This window comes from Amblyraja radiata, chromosome 13 (genome assembly GCF_010909765.2).
Source record: "Amblyraja radiata isolate CabotCenter1 chromosome 13, sAmbRad1.1.pri, whole genome shotgun sequence".
NCBI classification, from domain to species: domain Eukaryota; kingdom Metazoa; phylum Chordata; class Chondrichthyes; order Rajiformes; family Rajidae; genus Amblyraja; species Amblyraja radiata.
In genome coordinates, this window is record NC_045968.1 from 11,724,963 (window position 1) to 11,740,773 (window position 15,811).

A 15,811-nucleotide genomic window follows, 5' to 3' on the forward strand; every position below is an offset into this window, starting at 1 on the left:
AGGAAGGGAGGGGAGGGGAGAGGTGGGGAGAGGGGAGGAGGGGGAGAGGAGGGGAGAGGAGGGGAGGGGAGAGGAAGGAGAGAAAGGGGAGGGGGCGCAAGCACCAATGGAGTGGAGCCCAGCTTCTCTCAGCAAAGAATTTAGCATTGCACAATGTTGAAACGTGAGTGGGATGAAGGCACATCTTGAGTAGGTGTACAATAAGCCAGCTCGCAGCACTGGGGTAAGTCTTAGGTTCCAAGACAAATGTAATAACTCACCACAGGGGAATGCATTTTTGCAACATAAAGTGGATGCAATAACTGAAGTGTTGGGAGCCAGAAGAGGGCAAGTCCCAGTGGAGTGTGCAAGAATGCAGAGGCATTTAATTCTGCATTTCATTAGTACTTCTTTTTTTTTTTTACATTCCTTCCAAACGCAAGCCGTTGCGTAGAATTTGAGGCTGGTTTCAAATGGATTAATGAAGAAATACGTCTGGGTGGTTTTTTTTTTCTCTTTCAACTGGATTTACCTAAAATGATCTTAGATGAAGTAAAGCCTTTTCTTATTTTTTGTCCTTTTTAAAAATCTTGCATCAGGAATGTGGGCCTTGTGCTTTTTCGCTTCTGAGGGGCGCGTGGATTCTTGACACTTGCAACAAGACGAGGGAACGGGGTACACGGCAAGGAAAATATTGATCGGAGATGACAAAATGTTCCTGTGCTGAGGACAAACACCCTAGTGTGTGTCAGACACAGACCACCCTCAGAGCTGCTCGTGACCCTCAGAGGTCACTGCTCCCAGATATCATGACAAAAGGTTATTTGTTACAGGGAGCGTTTGGGCACTAACCCCTCTTATTTTGAGCACCTGTATTTACTTAAATCCTCCTGCGTCAGAGGGGAATTAGCTCAAAGGTGGAGGAAGGGCGATAAACTCCCTGAAACGCTCCCATTTCTCAAGAAACACGAGAGAACTGACGACCAAATATGGTCAAGGGGAGATCTTTAGGAGACATTTTGATGGAGAAAGGGAGCCTGGGGTAACAGAATATTCATTTGAATGTGTGGACGTGCAGAGAATGTTTCCAATGGTGGAAGGGCCTAGGACCAGAGGTCATAGCCTCGGAATTAAAGGGCCCTCTTTTAGAAAGGAGATGAGGAGGAACTTCTTTAGTCAGAAGGTAGTTAACCTGTGGAACTCATTGCCACACAGAGCTTGAGGAGGCCAAGTCAGTGGATATTTTTAAGGCGAAGATAGACAAATTCTTGTTTAGAACGGGTGTCAAGGGCTATTAAGTTCAGGTCGGGGGGAGTTTCCCCCTCCCTCCCCCGCCACGGGTACCATGTAATCACGTGCTACCTGCTCCATGGTCGGATAGTCGGCGACTAAACTGTCTTCCCCCACCTGGTTTGCCAGGTGAGGAGGGGGCTGTGGACCCCCAGCAGGACCAAGAACAAGACCTGTCAAAGGGCGGATGAGCTTCTAGCGAGCCGAAGTCCATCCACACTTCAGTAGAAGTTGCGATCACTGTCGTACACAGCATTGTAAGGCACCGTGCCCGTTGATGTTTTCAACAATGGTGTTGTCAAGGGTTATGGGGAGAAGGCAGGAAAATGGGGTTAGGAGGCAGAGATCAGCCACGATTGAATGGTGAAGTGGACTCGATGGGCCGAATGGCCTAATCCTACTCCTATAACTTGGGAACTTGTGTTAGATTTGCTTTGGTTCAGGTTTATTATCGTCACGTGCATCGAGGTACAGTGAAAAACATTGCCATCCAAACAGATCAGATAACACTACGAAGATGGACACAAAATGTTGGGGTATCTCAGCGGGACCGGCAGCATCTCTGGAGAGAAGGAATGGGTGACGTTTCGGCTCGGACTCTACACATACTACGCTACACGGAAATACAATGAGTTCAAACACAAGTTTACTCGCATTGAAGTAGGATTGCCACATTTTTATAACGTTCATTGCTAAGTTCAAAGCTGACTGCTCGAAGTGGCATAAAATTCTGTCACGTTGCCAGCATGTTGTAAAACTTGTAGGTAGGCACGGAATGCTGGATTGACTGAAGAAGGGCCTCGACCCAGAAACGTCACCCAATCCTTCTCTCCAGAGATGCTGCCTGTCCCGCTGAGTTCCTCCAGCATTTTGTGCCTAGCCTCCATTTAAGCCAGCATCTGCAGTTCTTTCCTACACATGTTTTAAAACTTCCTTGTGCTAACCGCAGGGTTATAGTCGAGCTGTGTTACGAAGGGTTAAACAGTTACAGAGCAACCCCCAATAGTTCAGCTCACTAATAATTACCTTATGCCACGGTTTAAATTTATGAATGGTATGTAGAGTGCAGTAACTTTGAGGTCACCTGCTCTTCTGTGAATTATTCCTGCTCCATTGAGCATTTTCTCAAACATCTATTTTCAGTAAAGGAACAATGACATTTACTCTTTCCCATTTTGATTTCTTTTTAAGTATCCATGTGGCATTTTGTGCAGTTCTGGTGGTATCGTGCCTTGTTTATTTATGACGGAGCCCTGCAAGCGACAGTGTGTGTGAGGAATGGTTTCCAGATGATCCACAAACGTTTTGAATCTGTTTCCTTGCTGCCCTTGCAGGGAATGTGGTCTTGCTGCGAGTTTTACCGTCGGCCTACAAGAGGCATCCGGAATCTATTAACTGCCGTGTTACAGAGCTGGTTCAACTGATGCCAGCGCTGGAGTCTCCCGAGCAGCATCAGCTCGTCCGCCTTCTGCAAATGGTAACAAAGCAATATCCTCAGGTAAAACCCTCCTCAGTTGCCAAATCATTCCCTTCCCCCCTTTCGTCCCACAAAACTCATCATCATAAACAGTGAGGCAGAGGCTCACCTGTACCTCCTCCAACCTCATCCGCTGCTCTAGGTGTCAGCTGCTCTACATCGGTGAGACCAAGCGCAGGCTTGGCGATCGCTTTGCCCAACACCTCGCACCAACCAACCTGATCTCCCGGTGGCTCAGCACTTCAACTCCCCCCCTCCCATTCCGAATCCGACCTTTCTGTCCTGGGCCTCCTCCATGGCCAGAGTGAGTCCCACCGCAAATTGGAGGAGCAGCACCTCATATTTCACTTGGGCAGTTTACACCCCAGCGATATGAACATTGACTTCTCCAATTTCAGGTAGTCCTTGCTTTCTCCCTCCTTCCCCTCCCCGTCCCAGCTCTCCCACAGCCCACTGTCTCCGCATCTTCCTTCCTTCTTCCCGCCCCCCCTCCCCCACATCAGTCTGAAGAAGGGTCTCGACCCGAAACGTCACCTATTTCCTTCGCTCCATAGATGCTGCCTCACCCGCTGAGTTTCTCCAGCATTTTTGTCTACCTTCAAATTCATCATCTGGTCATTTCAGTTTAGTTTGGAGATACAGCGCAGATACAGGAACATTCAGGCCAACCGAATCCGCGCCGACCAGCGATCCCCGCACACAGACAATCTCCTACACTCACTAGGGACAATTAAGAAGGGTCTCGACCCGAAACGTCTCTCATCCCTTCTCTCCGGAGACGCTGCGTGTCCTGCTGAGTTACTCCAGCATTTTGGATCTACCTTCGGTGTAATCCAGCATCTGCAGTCCCTTCCTACTTCTCAACATAAGGGTGGCACGGTGGCACAGTTGTGGAGCATTTTGTGTCTATCTTCAGGGACAATATACAATTACACCGAAGCCCATTAACGTACAGACCTCTTTTGGAGTGTGGGAGGAAACCGGAGCACCCGGAGAAAACCCACACAGGTCACGGGGAGAACAGGCAAACTCCGTGCAGACAGCATCTGTGATCAGAATCAAACCCGGGTCTCTGGCGCCGTAAGGCAGCAACCCCACCGCTGCCCCACAGTGCCGCCCTAGTGTGTAGGAAACAACTACAGATGCTGGCCCGAATCGTCACCTATCCATTTTCTCCAGAGTTGCTGCCTGGCCCGCTGAGTTAATCCGATGTTTACTCTCCATCCAGTCACGAAACAAAGAACTGCAGAAGCTGGTTCACGCACAAAGGCACAGAGTGCTGGAGTAACTCAGCGGGGCAGGCGGCATCTCTGGAATGCAAGGATAGGTGACGTTTTTGGGTCAAGGCCCTTTTTGAGACTCCTTTGGTCGTTTATCGAATTGCTGTTCATGGAATCTTATCTGAACAAATTCCATGTGGGTATATTTTTTTGAGTGGGGAAAACCAATCTATTCTCAAGTTCGACAAGTGAGGCAGCATCTATGGAGCGAAGGAAATAGGCAACGTTTCGGCCCGAAACGTTGCCTATTTCCTTCGCTCCATAGATGCTGCCTCACCCGTTGAGTTTCTCCAGCATTTTTGTCTACCTTCGATTTTCCAGCATCTGCAGTTCCTTCTTAACCATTCTCAAGTTCCTTGTGTGTGTGGTGTTATTCTCTCCTCACTACCCCTTGCACTTGTGGACAACTTGATCAGCACCCGTAGTCAGGATCGAACCCAGGTCTCTGGCGCTGTGAGGCAGCAGCTCTATCGCTGAGCCACCGTGCCGCCCCTGATCAGTTCCTGCTGCGCTCACTAAAAGGATTTTTCCTTTCAAATGGTGCTGGCTCCGCACTTAATGTTGGCGTGAGATGCTAGTTCTCGGGGAAATAGAACGAGAATGGTGAAGTCTAGTCGTCTTAGACACTGACGTCTAAGAACGAGGCCAAAAATACTTTGTCAAATGGCGAGGGAATCGTTCGTAAAGGGGGAAAAACCGTGGCCAACAATCGTCAGACGTTGATTCATTTGGCAGAGGGTTAATTGCACAAGAGTGGACCAGGGAAAACAACATTGCTCCCCACCCCCCCCCCCCCCCCCCCACACACACACACACACACACACACACACTGTTATGAAATCCAAGCAAACAATATCAGTGCTTGTGAAAAAATAATGTTTCCTCTTGCATTGAGAAATACAATAGGAGTAAGATGATATGTGGATGAACAGGAAGCAGAGGTTAGGAGGGAGAAATAGATCAGCCATGATAGAATGGCGGAGTAGACTTGATGGGTTGAATGGCCACAGTTGAAGTAGGCATAACCTGCATTACAAAACCCAGGATTGATAGTTAGACGCCATGGATTTATTTTGTCAAAGTTTTCAAGCTATTTGTACCTTTAGAAGGAAGATGAGGAGGAATTTCTTTAGTTTGAGGGTGGTGAATCTGTGGAATTCTTTGCCACCGAAGGTGGTGGAGGCCAAGTCAATGGGTATTTCTAAGGCAGAGATGGATAGATTCTTGATCAGTACGGGTGTCAGGGGTTACGGGGAGAAGGCAGGAGAATGGGGTTAGGAGGGAGAGATAGATTAGCCATGATTGAATGGCGGAGTCAACTCGATGGGCCGAATGGCCTGATTCTACTCCTATCCCTTATGATTTCCATTGTAAATTGGTTCTTTAGTGTGTGTCCGATCTTCAAAGTTACCAGAGGGACAATCTCCTGGAGGATTTTTTTTGGGGGCTGAATATGTTTTCAGAGGAGCCGTAGGAAATTATGTGGATTGGTATTTAGATTCATCGACATTGTGATTGAAGCTGACAGATTGCTGCCTTGCAGAATGACGTCTTGCTATGAGGCACACACTAACGGCACAGTGGCGCAGCGGAAGTGTTGCTGCCTTACAGCGCCAGAGACCCGGTTTCAATCCTGGCTACGGGTGCTGTCAGTATGGAGTTTGTACCTTCTCCCTGTGGCCATATGGGTTTCCTCCCTTATCCCAAAGACGTGCGGGTTTGTAGGTTTATTGGCTTCTGTTCATTGTCCTTGGTCTGTAGGATACAACTAGTGTACGGGTAGATAGAAATGCTGGAGAAACTCAGCGGGTGAGGCAGCATCTATGGAGCGAAGGAATAGGTGACGTTTCGGGTTGAGACCTTTCTTCAGACCCGAAACGTCACCTACTCCTTTGCTCCATAGATGCTGCCTCACCCGCTGTGTTTCTCCAGCATTTTTATCTACCTTCGATTTTTCCAACATCTGCAGTTCCTCCTTAAGCAACTAGTGTACGGGTGATCGCTAGACGGCATTCACACGGTGGGCTGCAGGTCCTGTTGCCACGCTGCATGGAGTCCCAAACAGCTGGAGTAACTCAGCGGGTCAGGCACCATCTCTGGAGAAAGGGAATAAGTGATTTTTCGGATCGAAACCTTTCTTCTCGCTTCCCGATTTAGCCAGTCGGCACAGACTCGATGGGCCGAAGGATCTGTTTCGATGCTGTATCTCTTAAGTAAACTAAACATTACTGATCCACTTACAGAATCTAAGAAAATGGTAGTAGGGTCAGCAAGTGGCAATATTTACATGCTGTATCTCTAAACTAAGCTGAATTAAGAAAGGGAATGTGAATTGCCAAAGAGCTTGAGACATCTTTGCCTCTGTGGGCATTTTATCAGTATCTCTATAAAAGGTGTTTAAGAAGGAACTGCAGATGCTGCAAAATCGAAGGTACACAAAAATGGTGGAGAAACTCAGCGGGCGAGGCAGCATCTATAGAACGAAGGAGCAGGTGACCTTTCGCGTCGAGATACTTCTTCAGTCTGTTTCTCCAGCATTTTTGTTCTACCTATAAAAGGTGCTAAGCTATACGGTGGAAAAACAAACTCTTGGAGGTTAAACCCCCCCCCCCCCCCCCTCAATTTAAACCTACAAACCGTGCACTAAAAAGTGCAATGCGATTGTAGGTCCCATCAAAGTTGAGTTGAGTTTAGTTTATTGTCACGTGTACAGTGAAAAGCATTTATTGTGTGCTATCGGGTCAGTGGAAAGACAATACATGATCACAATCCAGCCATCAACAGTGTACAGATACATGATCAAGGGACCCAGAGAGATCACAACCCAGAGACAATAGACAACAGAGAGTCTGTGGAATTCTCTGCCTCAGAAGGCAGTGGAGGCCGATTCTCTGGATGCTTTCAAGAGAGAGTTAAGGGCCTGTCCTACTGTATGAGGTAATTCACTGTATGAGGTGCTGGCAAGAAGGGCTGAAAGGTCTACTCCTGCACCTATTGTCTATTGTCTATTAAATGAATAACGTTTAGTCAAGATAAAGCCAGTGAAGTCCAATCAAAGATAGTCCGAGGGTCTCCAATGAGGTAGATAGAAGATCAGGACTGGCTTCCGTACAACATAAGTGGCCATTTCACCTCAATTTGCAAACCTTTGGGAAACAATCCCAATATCCCACGTCTTTCCCTGTAAAATATTTTCTTACATGTTTCTATGATTTTTTTTGTATTCATTTAGTTCCTCTTATAGAAACATACAGAACAGAAACATGCCTTCAGTCCAACTTGCCCAAGACAACCAATGTGCCCCATCTACTCTAGTCCCATCTGATCGTGTTTGGCCCATATGCCGCTAAACCTCTCCTATCCTTGTACATGTCCACATTGTTTCTCAATGCTTAGGAAGGAACTGCAAATGATGGTTCAAACGGAGTAACTCAGCGGAACAGGCAACATCTCTGGAGAGAAGGAATAGGTGACCCTTCTTCAGAAGGCTCTCGGCCCGAAGCGTCACCCATTCCTTCCCTCCAGAGATGTTCCCGCTGAGTTACTCCAGCATTTTGCGTCTACTTTCTCTGTTTAATTTAGATTAGTTCATTGTCACATACCGAGGCACAGTGAAAAGCTTTTGTTGCGTGCTAACCAGTCAGCGGAAAGACAAAGTGTTTAAGAAGGAACTGCAGATGCTGGAAAGGTAGACAAAAATGCTGGAGAAACTCAGCGGGTGCGGTACAATCGAGCCATTTACAGTGTACAGATACATGATAAGGAAATAACATTTAGTGCAAGGTGAAACCAATAATGTACGATCAAGGATAGTCTGAGGGTCTCCAATGAGGTAGATAGTAGTTCAGGACTGTTCTCTAGTTGTGGTAGAATGATTCAGTTAACTGCTGGGAAGAAACTGTCCCTGAATCTGGTGGTGTGCGTTTTCACCTTTTGCCCGAATGGAGAGGGGAGAAGAGGGAGTGGCCAGATTGTGACTTGTCCTTGATGATGCTGCTGGCCTTGCCGAGGCAATGTGTGGTATAAATGGTGTCAATGGAAGGGAGGTCGGTTTGTGTGATGGTCTGGGCTGCGTCCACAATTCGCTGCAATTTCTTGCAGTCTTGGATGGAGCTGTTCCCTAAACCGTGCTGTGATTCATCCCGATAAATGCTTTCTACGGCTCTGGCCAGGTACATGGACAAATCTCTAATAGAGCCCAGCCAAGACAAGCTTATAGGTGCTTCCAGATGCCTCGAAGCTAATCTCCAAATATCGTGCAAGGAAGTGCATTATTTAAATGAAATGCAAGAAGCTACTGTTAATATCGAACGCAAAGGCCAATCCTGGCTTTTCTGCAACTTTTCCAACAGTCTTTGGATGTTGGTGAGGCTACAGATAGATGTTGATGTACTCTGACACTGTTGAACAACCCTGTCGATCCCTGGCTATCCCAGAAATATTGCTGATTGCTGGATTCCAGTTGTGTAATTGTATTTCCTGGCTCGTGTCTACGACTAGTAAACTCTCCCTTGGGACGTGAAAAAGGCAAGGAGTTTATAGTCCTTGTTTATAGTTTATAGTTTTCTTTTCCAAACTAATTCCCCCTCAAGTTCCCGAACAACAGGATATATTGTGAAATATGTTCGCCCCCCCCCCTCATCCTTTCCCCCACCTCCGGTGCATCAATTTCTCCTTTTCCTTCTCCCTATTTCCCCATCTCCTTCCGTCTGTGTATTCCTTCCTCTGACTTCACATCGTCTCCCTTCCAATGACTCCACTGACTACATCACACTGCCTCAGCAAGGCCAGCAGCATCATCAAGGACGAGTCCGATCAGTTCGGTTTAGTTTATTGCCACGCGCCACCAAAGCACAGCGCAAAGCTTTTGTTGCATGCAAACCAGCCAGCAGAAATACAATACATGATTACAATGAATTAAGGAGAATCGCTTAGATTAGTGTCGCACCCTGGCCACTCTCTCTTCTCCCCTCTCCCATCAGGGCAAAAGGTATAGAAGTGCGAAAACACGCACCTCCAGATTCAGGGACAGTTTCTTCCCAGCTGTAATCAGGGATCTGAATCATCCTACCACAACCAGCTGAACTACTATCTACCTCAGTGATGACCCTCGGAGTATCCTTGATCGGACTTTGCTAGCTGAACCTTACACTAAATGTTATTCGCTTATCAAATATCTGTGCACCATGAATGGCTCGATTGTAATCATGTATTGTCTTTCAGCTGGCTGGATAGCACACAACAAAAGCTTTTCACTGTACCTCGGTACACGGGACAATAAAAGACCTTTGAACTAAACTAATTTCACGCCTCTTCTATCCGTCTCACACTTTTCGTCTTTTCATCTCTGAATGATCCACTTGGAGTCGAGACCCTTCTTCAGACTGAGAGTTAGGGGAGAGACCCTGGGCGGTCACGGTGGCGCAGCGGCAGAGTTGCTGCCTTACAGCGAATGCAGCGCCGGAGACCCGGGTTCGATCCTGACTAGGGGTGCTGTCTGTACGGAGTTTGTACGTTCTCCCCGCGACCTGCGTGGGTTTTCTCCTCTCACACTCCAAAGACGCGCAGGTTTGTAGGTTAATTGGCTTGGTGTAAATGTAAAAAGAATTGTCCCTAGTGGGTGTAGGATAGTGTTAATGTGTGGGGATTGGGGGTCGGCACGGACCCGGTGGGCCGAAGGGCCTGTTTCCGCGCTGTATCTCTAAACTAAACTAGGCGAGAGGATGACCAGAGATATGGAAGGGTAACGTGGGACAAAGGTCATGGGAAGTATAGAGGAGATCATTGTTAGCTCGGGGAAGGTGACAACGAGGCAGACAATGTAAAATGTAATCAGGAGGACAGTCAGTCTGGGATGGGGGAGGGGATGGAGAGAGAGGGAAAGCAAGGGTTACTTGAAGTTAGAGAAGTTAATGCTCACACCGCTGAGGTGTAAGCTGCCCAAGCCAAAATATGAGGTGCTGTTCCTCCAATATGCGCCGAGCTTCGATGTACGAGGAGGTTTCTGAGTCCGGGTGCCGTTGTCTGTCATCAGGTAGGATTTTAAACAATAATAATTTCAGCATTGCTCAAGTAGTCGGCGGCAAGAGCTAAACATGATCCTTGTGACTAAGCATGAGCAGTTTGAGAGGCAGATTAAGAGGCATCAGAAGAACATTTAAGGGATGAATGTGCATCAGACTCATCAACGAAAAGAATGCGATTGCCACAGGAAATAGAATGGGGAAAGGCCATAGTTGAGACAAGGGAGACCGAGAGCTTTCCCCAGCCACACAATTCATCACCGAATGAGAGTAGATCTATGCTGCAACTAACTTCCTTTCATCTCTGGAGCAGGATATAAGATCCAAATGGCAGAATGGCATTCTGATTAATTGCTTTTTTTCTCCATTCGTACAAGAGGCTGCACAATCCAGATCAAGTTGCTATTCCAGAAAACATAGTGTACTCGGAGAATAAGTAGACAGATGTGATGCAGTTCCTCACGCCTGGAATCTTTTGGTTTAGTTTAGTTTAGTTTTCGAGATGCAAGCCCTTTGGCCCAGAGTCCGCGCCGACCTGCGATCGCCGTACATTAACGCTACCCTACACACGCACACGCACACGCACACACACACACACACACATACGCGCACACACACACACACAAACACACACGCACACACACACACACACACACACACACACACACACACACACACACACACGTACATGTACACACACACACACCCGTACCCACACACACACACACACACACACACACACACACACACACACCCGTACCCACACGCACACGTACACACACACACACACACACACACGCACACACACACGTACACACACACACGTACACACACACACACACACACACACACACACACACACACACGCACACACACACGTACATGTACACACATACACAGATACACGCACACGTACGTACACACACACGTACACACACACGTACACACACACGTACACACACACACACACACGTACACACACACGTACACACACACACACACACACGTACACACACACACACATTGATTTCTCTACCTTCAAGTAACCTCTGCATTCCCTCTCTCTCCATCCCTCCCTCAGCCAAATCACACCAGCTTCTCGTTCTCACCTGGCAAACAGCTGACAATGGCCTGTTTCCTTTATCATCGTTACTTTTTTGCATATCTTTCATTCATTTCTACATCTCTCCACATCACCGTCCATATCTCACGTCTCCCTTTCCCCTGAATCTCAGTCTGAAGAAGGGTCTCGACCCGAAACGTCACCTATTCCTTCTCTCCAGAGATGCTGCCTGTCCCACTGAGTTATTCCATCATTTTGTGTCTATCTTGGGTTTGAACCAGCATCTGCAGTTCCTTCCTAAACGAAAACATCGTGTCCCCGGAGAGATCGTGGGCAGATGCGATGTGGTTCCTGATCCTGGAATGTTAGAAGTAACCACTTTACCGCAGAGGAATAATGACGCCGTCATCTGTTCAGGCACAGTTCAGTTAACCTAAACCTCAGAAACCCGACCCTTCCTTGAGCATTTTCAATAACACGGCCAGAATGTTTTTACAATTGTTATTTAGACATCGTTATTGTAATTTAAATATCTAATATTTAAAATAATTGCTTGATTGTTCAGTGTGTTTCAATTCACGGACATTCCTATCAAATTATACAATTATATACTTTAGAGTCCATACAGCATGGAACCAGGCATTAGGCCCAACTTGCCCACACCGACAACAGGTAGGACAACCTGTCCTATCCTTGTACACGTCCAAATGTTTCTTTGACGTTGCGATAGTCCCCTGCCTCGACTACATCCTCCGGCAGCTTGTTCCATACACCCACCCACCCTTTGTGTGAAAAAGTTACCCCTCAGATTCCTATTAAATCTGCCCCCCCCCCCCCCCCCCTCCCCTTAAACCTATATCCTCTGGTTCTCCATTTCCCTACTCTGGGCAAGAGATTTTGTGCATCTACCCGATCTATTCCTCTCATGATTTTATACATCTCTAAAAGATCATCCCATATCCTCCTGGGCTCTAAAGAACAGAGTCCTAGCCTGCTCAGCCTCTCCCAATACATTAGGCCCTTGAGTCCTGGCAACATCCTCGTAAATCTTCTCCGCACCCTTTCCAACTTCAAAGCAGGACCTCCAAGGTTGTTATCTCCGGTTTGCTTCCAGTTCCTCGTGCTGGCGAGAGCAGGAACAGGGAGATACGGGACCTGAACGTGTGGCTGAGGAACTGGTGCACGGGGCAGGGATTTAGATTCTTAGATCACTGGGATCTGTTTTGGGGTAAGGGGGAACTGTACAAAAGGGACGGATTGCATCTTAACAGGTGGGGGACCAGCATTCTGGCAGGCAGGTTTGCCACTGCAACACGGGTGGTTTTAAACTGAATAAGGGGGGTGGGGTGTCAAATGGGATAGTGGAGGATGGAGTTAAAGGGAAAGGGTTTCTTAAATGTGTGAGCGTAGAGACAGAGGGGTGTAAAATGAGGGTGGAAGCAATAGGTAGCAAGGTGAAAAATAAAAGTGGCAGGCAGACAAAACCAGGGCAAAAATCAGAAAGGGCCACTTTTCAACATAATTGTATAAGGGGTAAGAGTGTTGTAAAAACAAGCCTGAAGGCTTTGTGTCTCAATGCAAGGAGCATTCGTAATAAGGTGGATGAGTTGAATGTGCAGATAGCTATTAATGACTATGATATAGTTGGGATCACGGAGACATGGCTCCAGGGAGGCCAAGGCTGGGAGCTGAACATCCAGGGATATTCAATATTCACGAAGGATAGAGAGAAAGGAAAAGGAGGTGGGGTAGCGTTGCTGGTTAGAGAGGAGATTAACGCAATGGAAAGGAAGGGCATTAGTTTGGAGGATGTGGAATCGGTATGGGTAGAGCTGCGAAACACTAAGGGGCAGAAAACGCTGGTGGGTGTTGTGTACAGGCCACCTAACAGTAGTAGTGAAGTTGGAGATGGTATCAAACAGGAAATTAGAAATGCGTGCGACAAAGGCAAAACCGTTATAATGGGTGACTTCAATCTACATATAGATTGGGTGAATCAAATTGGCAGGGGTGCTGAGGAAGAGGATTTTTTGGAATGTATGCGGGATAGTTATCTAAATCAACATGTAGAGGAACCAACGAGAGAGCAGGCTATTTTAGACTGGGTATTGAGTAATGAGGAAGGGTTAGTTAGCAGTCTTGTTGTACGTGCCCCCTTGGGCAAGAGTGACCATAATATGGTTGAGTTCTTCATTAGGATGGAGAGTGACATTGTTAATTCAGAAACAATGGTTCTGAACTTAAAGAAAGGTAACTTTGAGGGTATGAGACGTGAATTGGCCAAGATTGACTGGCAATTAATTCTAAAAGGGTTGACGGTGGATATGCAATGGAAGACATTTAAAGACTGCATGGATGAACTACAAAAATTGTTCATCCCAGTTTGGCAAAAGAATAAATCAGGGAAGGTGGTGCATCCGTGGATAACAAGGGAAATCAGGGATAGTAGCAAAGCGAAGGATGATGCGTACAAATTAGCCAGAAAAAGCAGCATACCGGAGGACTGGGAGAAATTCAGAGACCAGCAGAGGAGGACAAAGGGCTTAATTAGGAAAGGAAAAATAGATTATGAAAGAAAACTGGCAGGGAACATAAAAACTGACTGCAAAAGTTTTTATAGATATGTGAAAAGAAAGAGATTAGTTAAAACAAATGTAGGTCCCTTGCAGTCAGAAACGGGTGAGTTGATCATGGGGAACAAGGATATGGCGGACCAATTGAATAACTACTTTGGTTCCGTCTTCACTAAGGAAGACATAAATAATCTGCCGGAAATAGCAGGGGACCGCGGGTCAAAGGAGTTGGAGGAATTGAGTGAAATCCAGGTTAGCCGGGAAGTGGTGTTGGGTAAATTGAATGGATTAAAGGCCGATAAATCCCCAGGGCCAGATAGGCTGCATCCCAGAGTACTTAAGGAGGTAGCACCAGAAATAGTGGATGCATTAGTAATAATCTTTCAAAACTCTTTAGATTCTGGAGTAGTTCCTGAGGATTGGCGGGTAGCAAACGTAACCCCACTTTTTAAGAAGGGAGGGAGAGAGAAAACGGGGAATTTCAGACCAGTTAGTTTAACATCGGTAGTGGGGAAACTGCTAGAGTCAGTTATTAAAGATGGGATAGCAGCACATTTGGAAAGTGGTGAAATCATTGGACAAAGTCAGCATGGATTTACAAAAGGTAAATCATGTCTGACGAATCTTATAGAATTTTTCGAGGATGTAACTAGTAGCGTGGATAGGGGAGAACCAGTGGATGTGGTGTATCTGGACTTCCAGAAGGCTTTCGACAAGGTCCCACATAAGAGATTAGTTTACAAACTTAAAGCACACGGCATTGAGGGTTCAGTATTGATGTGGATAGAGAACTGGCTGGCAAACAGGAAGCAAAGAGTAGGAGTAAACGGGTCCTTTTCACAATGGCAGGCAGTGACTAGTGGGGTACCGCAAGGCTCAGTGCTGGGACCCCAGCTATTTACAATATATATTAATGATCTGGATGAGGGAATTGAAGGCAATATCTCCAAGTTTGCGGATGACACTAAGCTGGGGGGCAGTGTTAGCTGTGAGGAGGATGCTAGGAGACTGCAAGGTGACTTGGATAGGCTGGGTGAGTGGGCAAATGTTTGGCAGATGCAGTATAATGTGGATAAATGTGAGGTTATCCATTTAGGTGGCAAAAACAGGAAAGCAGGCTATTATCTAAATGGTGGCCGACTAGGAAAAGGGGAGATGCAGCGAGACCTGGGTGTCATGGTACACCAGTCATTGAAAGTGGGCATGCAGGTGCAGCAGGCAGTGAAGAAAGCGAATGGTATGTTAGCTTTCATAGCAAAAGGATTTGAGTATAGGAGCAGGGAGGTTCTACTGCAGTTGTACAGGGTCTTGGTGAGACCACACCTGGAGTATTGCGTACAGTTTTGGTCTCCAAATCTGAGGAAGGACATTATTGCCATAGAGGGAGTGCAGAGAAGGTTCACCAGACTGATTCCTGGGATGTCAGGACTGTCTTATGAAGAAAGACTGGATAGACTTGGTTTATACTCTCTAGAATTTAGGAGATTGAGAGGGGATCTTATAGAAACTTACAAAATTCTTAAGGGGTTGGACAGGCTAGATGCAGGAAGATTGCTCCCGATGTTGGGGAAGTCCAGGACAAGGGGTCACAACTTAAGGATAAGGGGGGAATCCTTTAAAACCGAGATGAGAAGAACTTTTTTCACACAGAGAGTGGTGAATCTCTGGAACTCCCTGCCACAGAGGGTAGTCGAGGCCAGTTCATTGGCTATATTTAAGAGGGAGTTAGATGTGGCCCTGGTGGCTAAGGGGATCAGAGGGTATGGAGAGAAGGCAGGTACGGGATACTGAGTTGGATGATCAGCCATGATCATATTGAATGGCGGTGCAGGCTCGAAGAGCCGAATGGCCTACTCCTGCACCTATTTTCTATGTTTCTATGTTTCTAAAGGGGAAAGGGAATATATATATTTTTTTTAATATCTTTTCGAACTAAATGCTAAAAGGAACAGGAATCAAACCTACCTAGAGGATCTTGTGGATAACCGGAAGATATAACTTTTAAAACACAACCCTTGAATCGTGTTTAAGAAGGAACTGCAGATGCTGGTTTACACTGACGATAGACACAAAAAGCTGGAGTAACTCAGCGGGACAGGCAGCATCTCTGGGGAGAAGGAACGGGT

General features: G+C 46.7%; 1 protein-coding gene across 11 annotated transcripts in view; it reads left to right on the forward strand.

Moving 5' to 3' along the window:
* Positions 1-15,811, forward strand: part of veph1 (ventricular zone expressed PH domain containing 1) — a 161,076-nt gene that overhangs the window by 44,298 nt on the left and 100,967 nt on the right. For 9 of the 11 annotated variants that reach the window (XM_033031218.1, XM_033031219.1, XM_033031222.1 and 6 more), the window contains one exon: positions 2,604-2,767. The exons of 1 other annotated variant lie outside the window; for it this stretch is intronic. In XM_033031218.1, coding sequence (XP_032887109.1) covers positions 2,604-2,767 — 164 coding nt within the window. Of the gene's footprint in view, positions 1-239; positions 799-2,603; positions 2,768-15,811 lie in introns of those variants that run through there. One more of the 11 variants, XM_033031221.1, reaches the window with a different exon arrangement.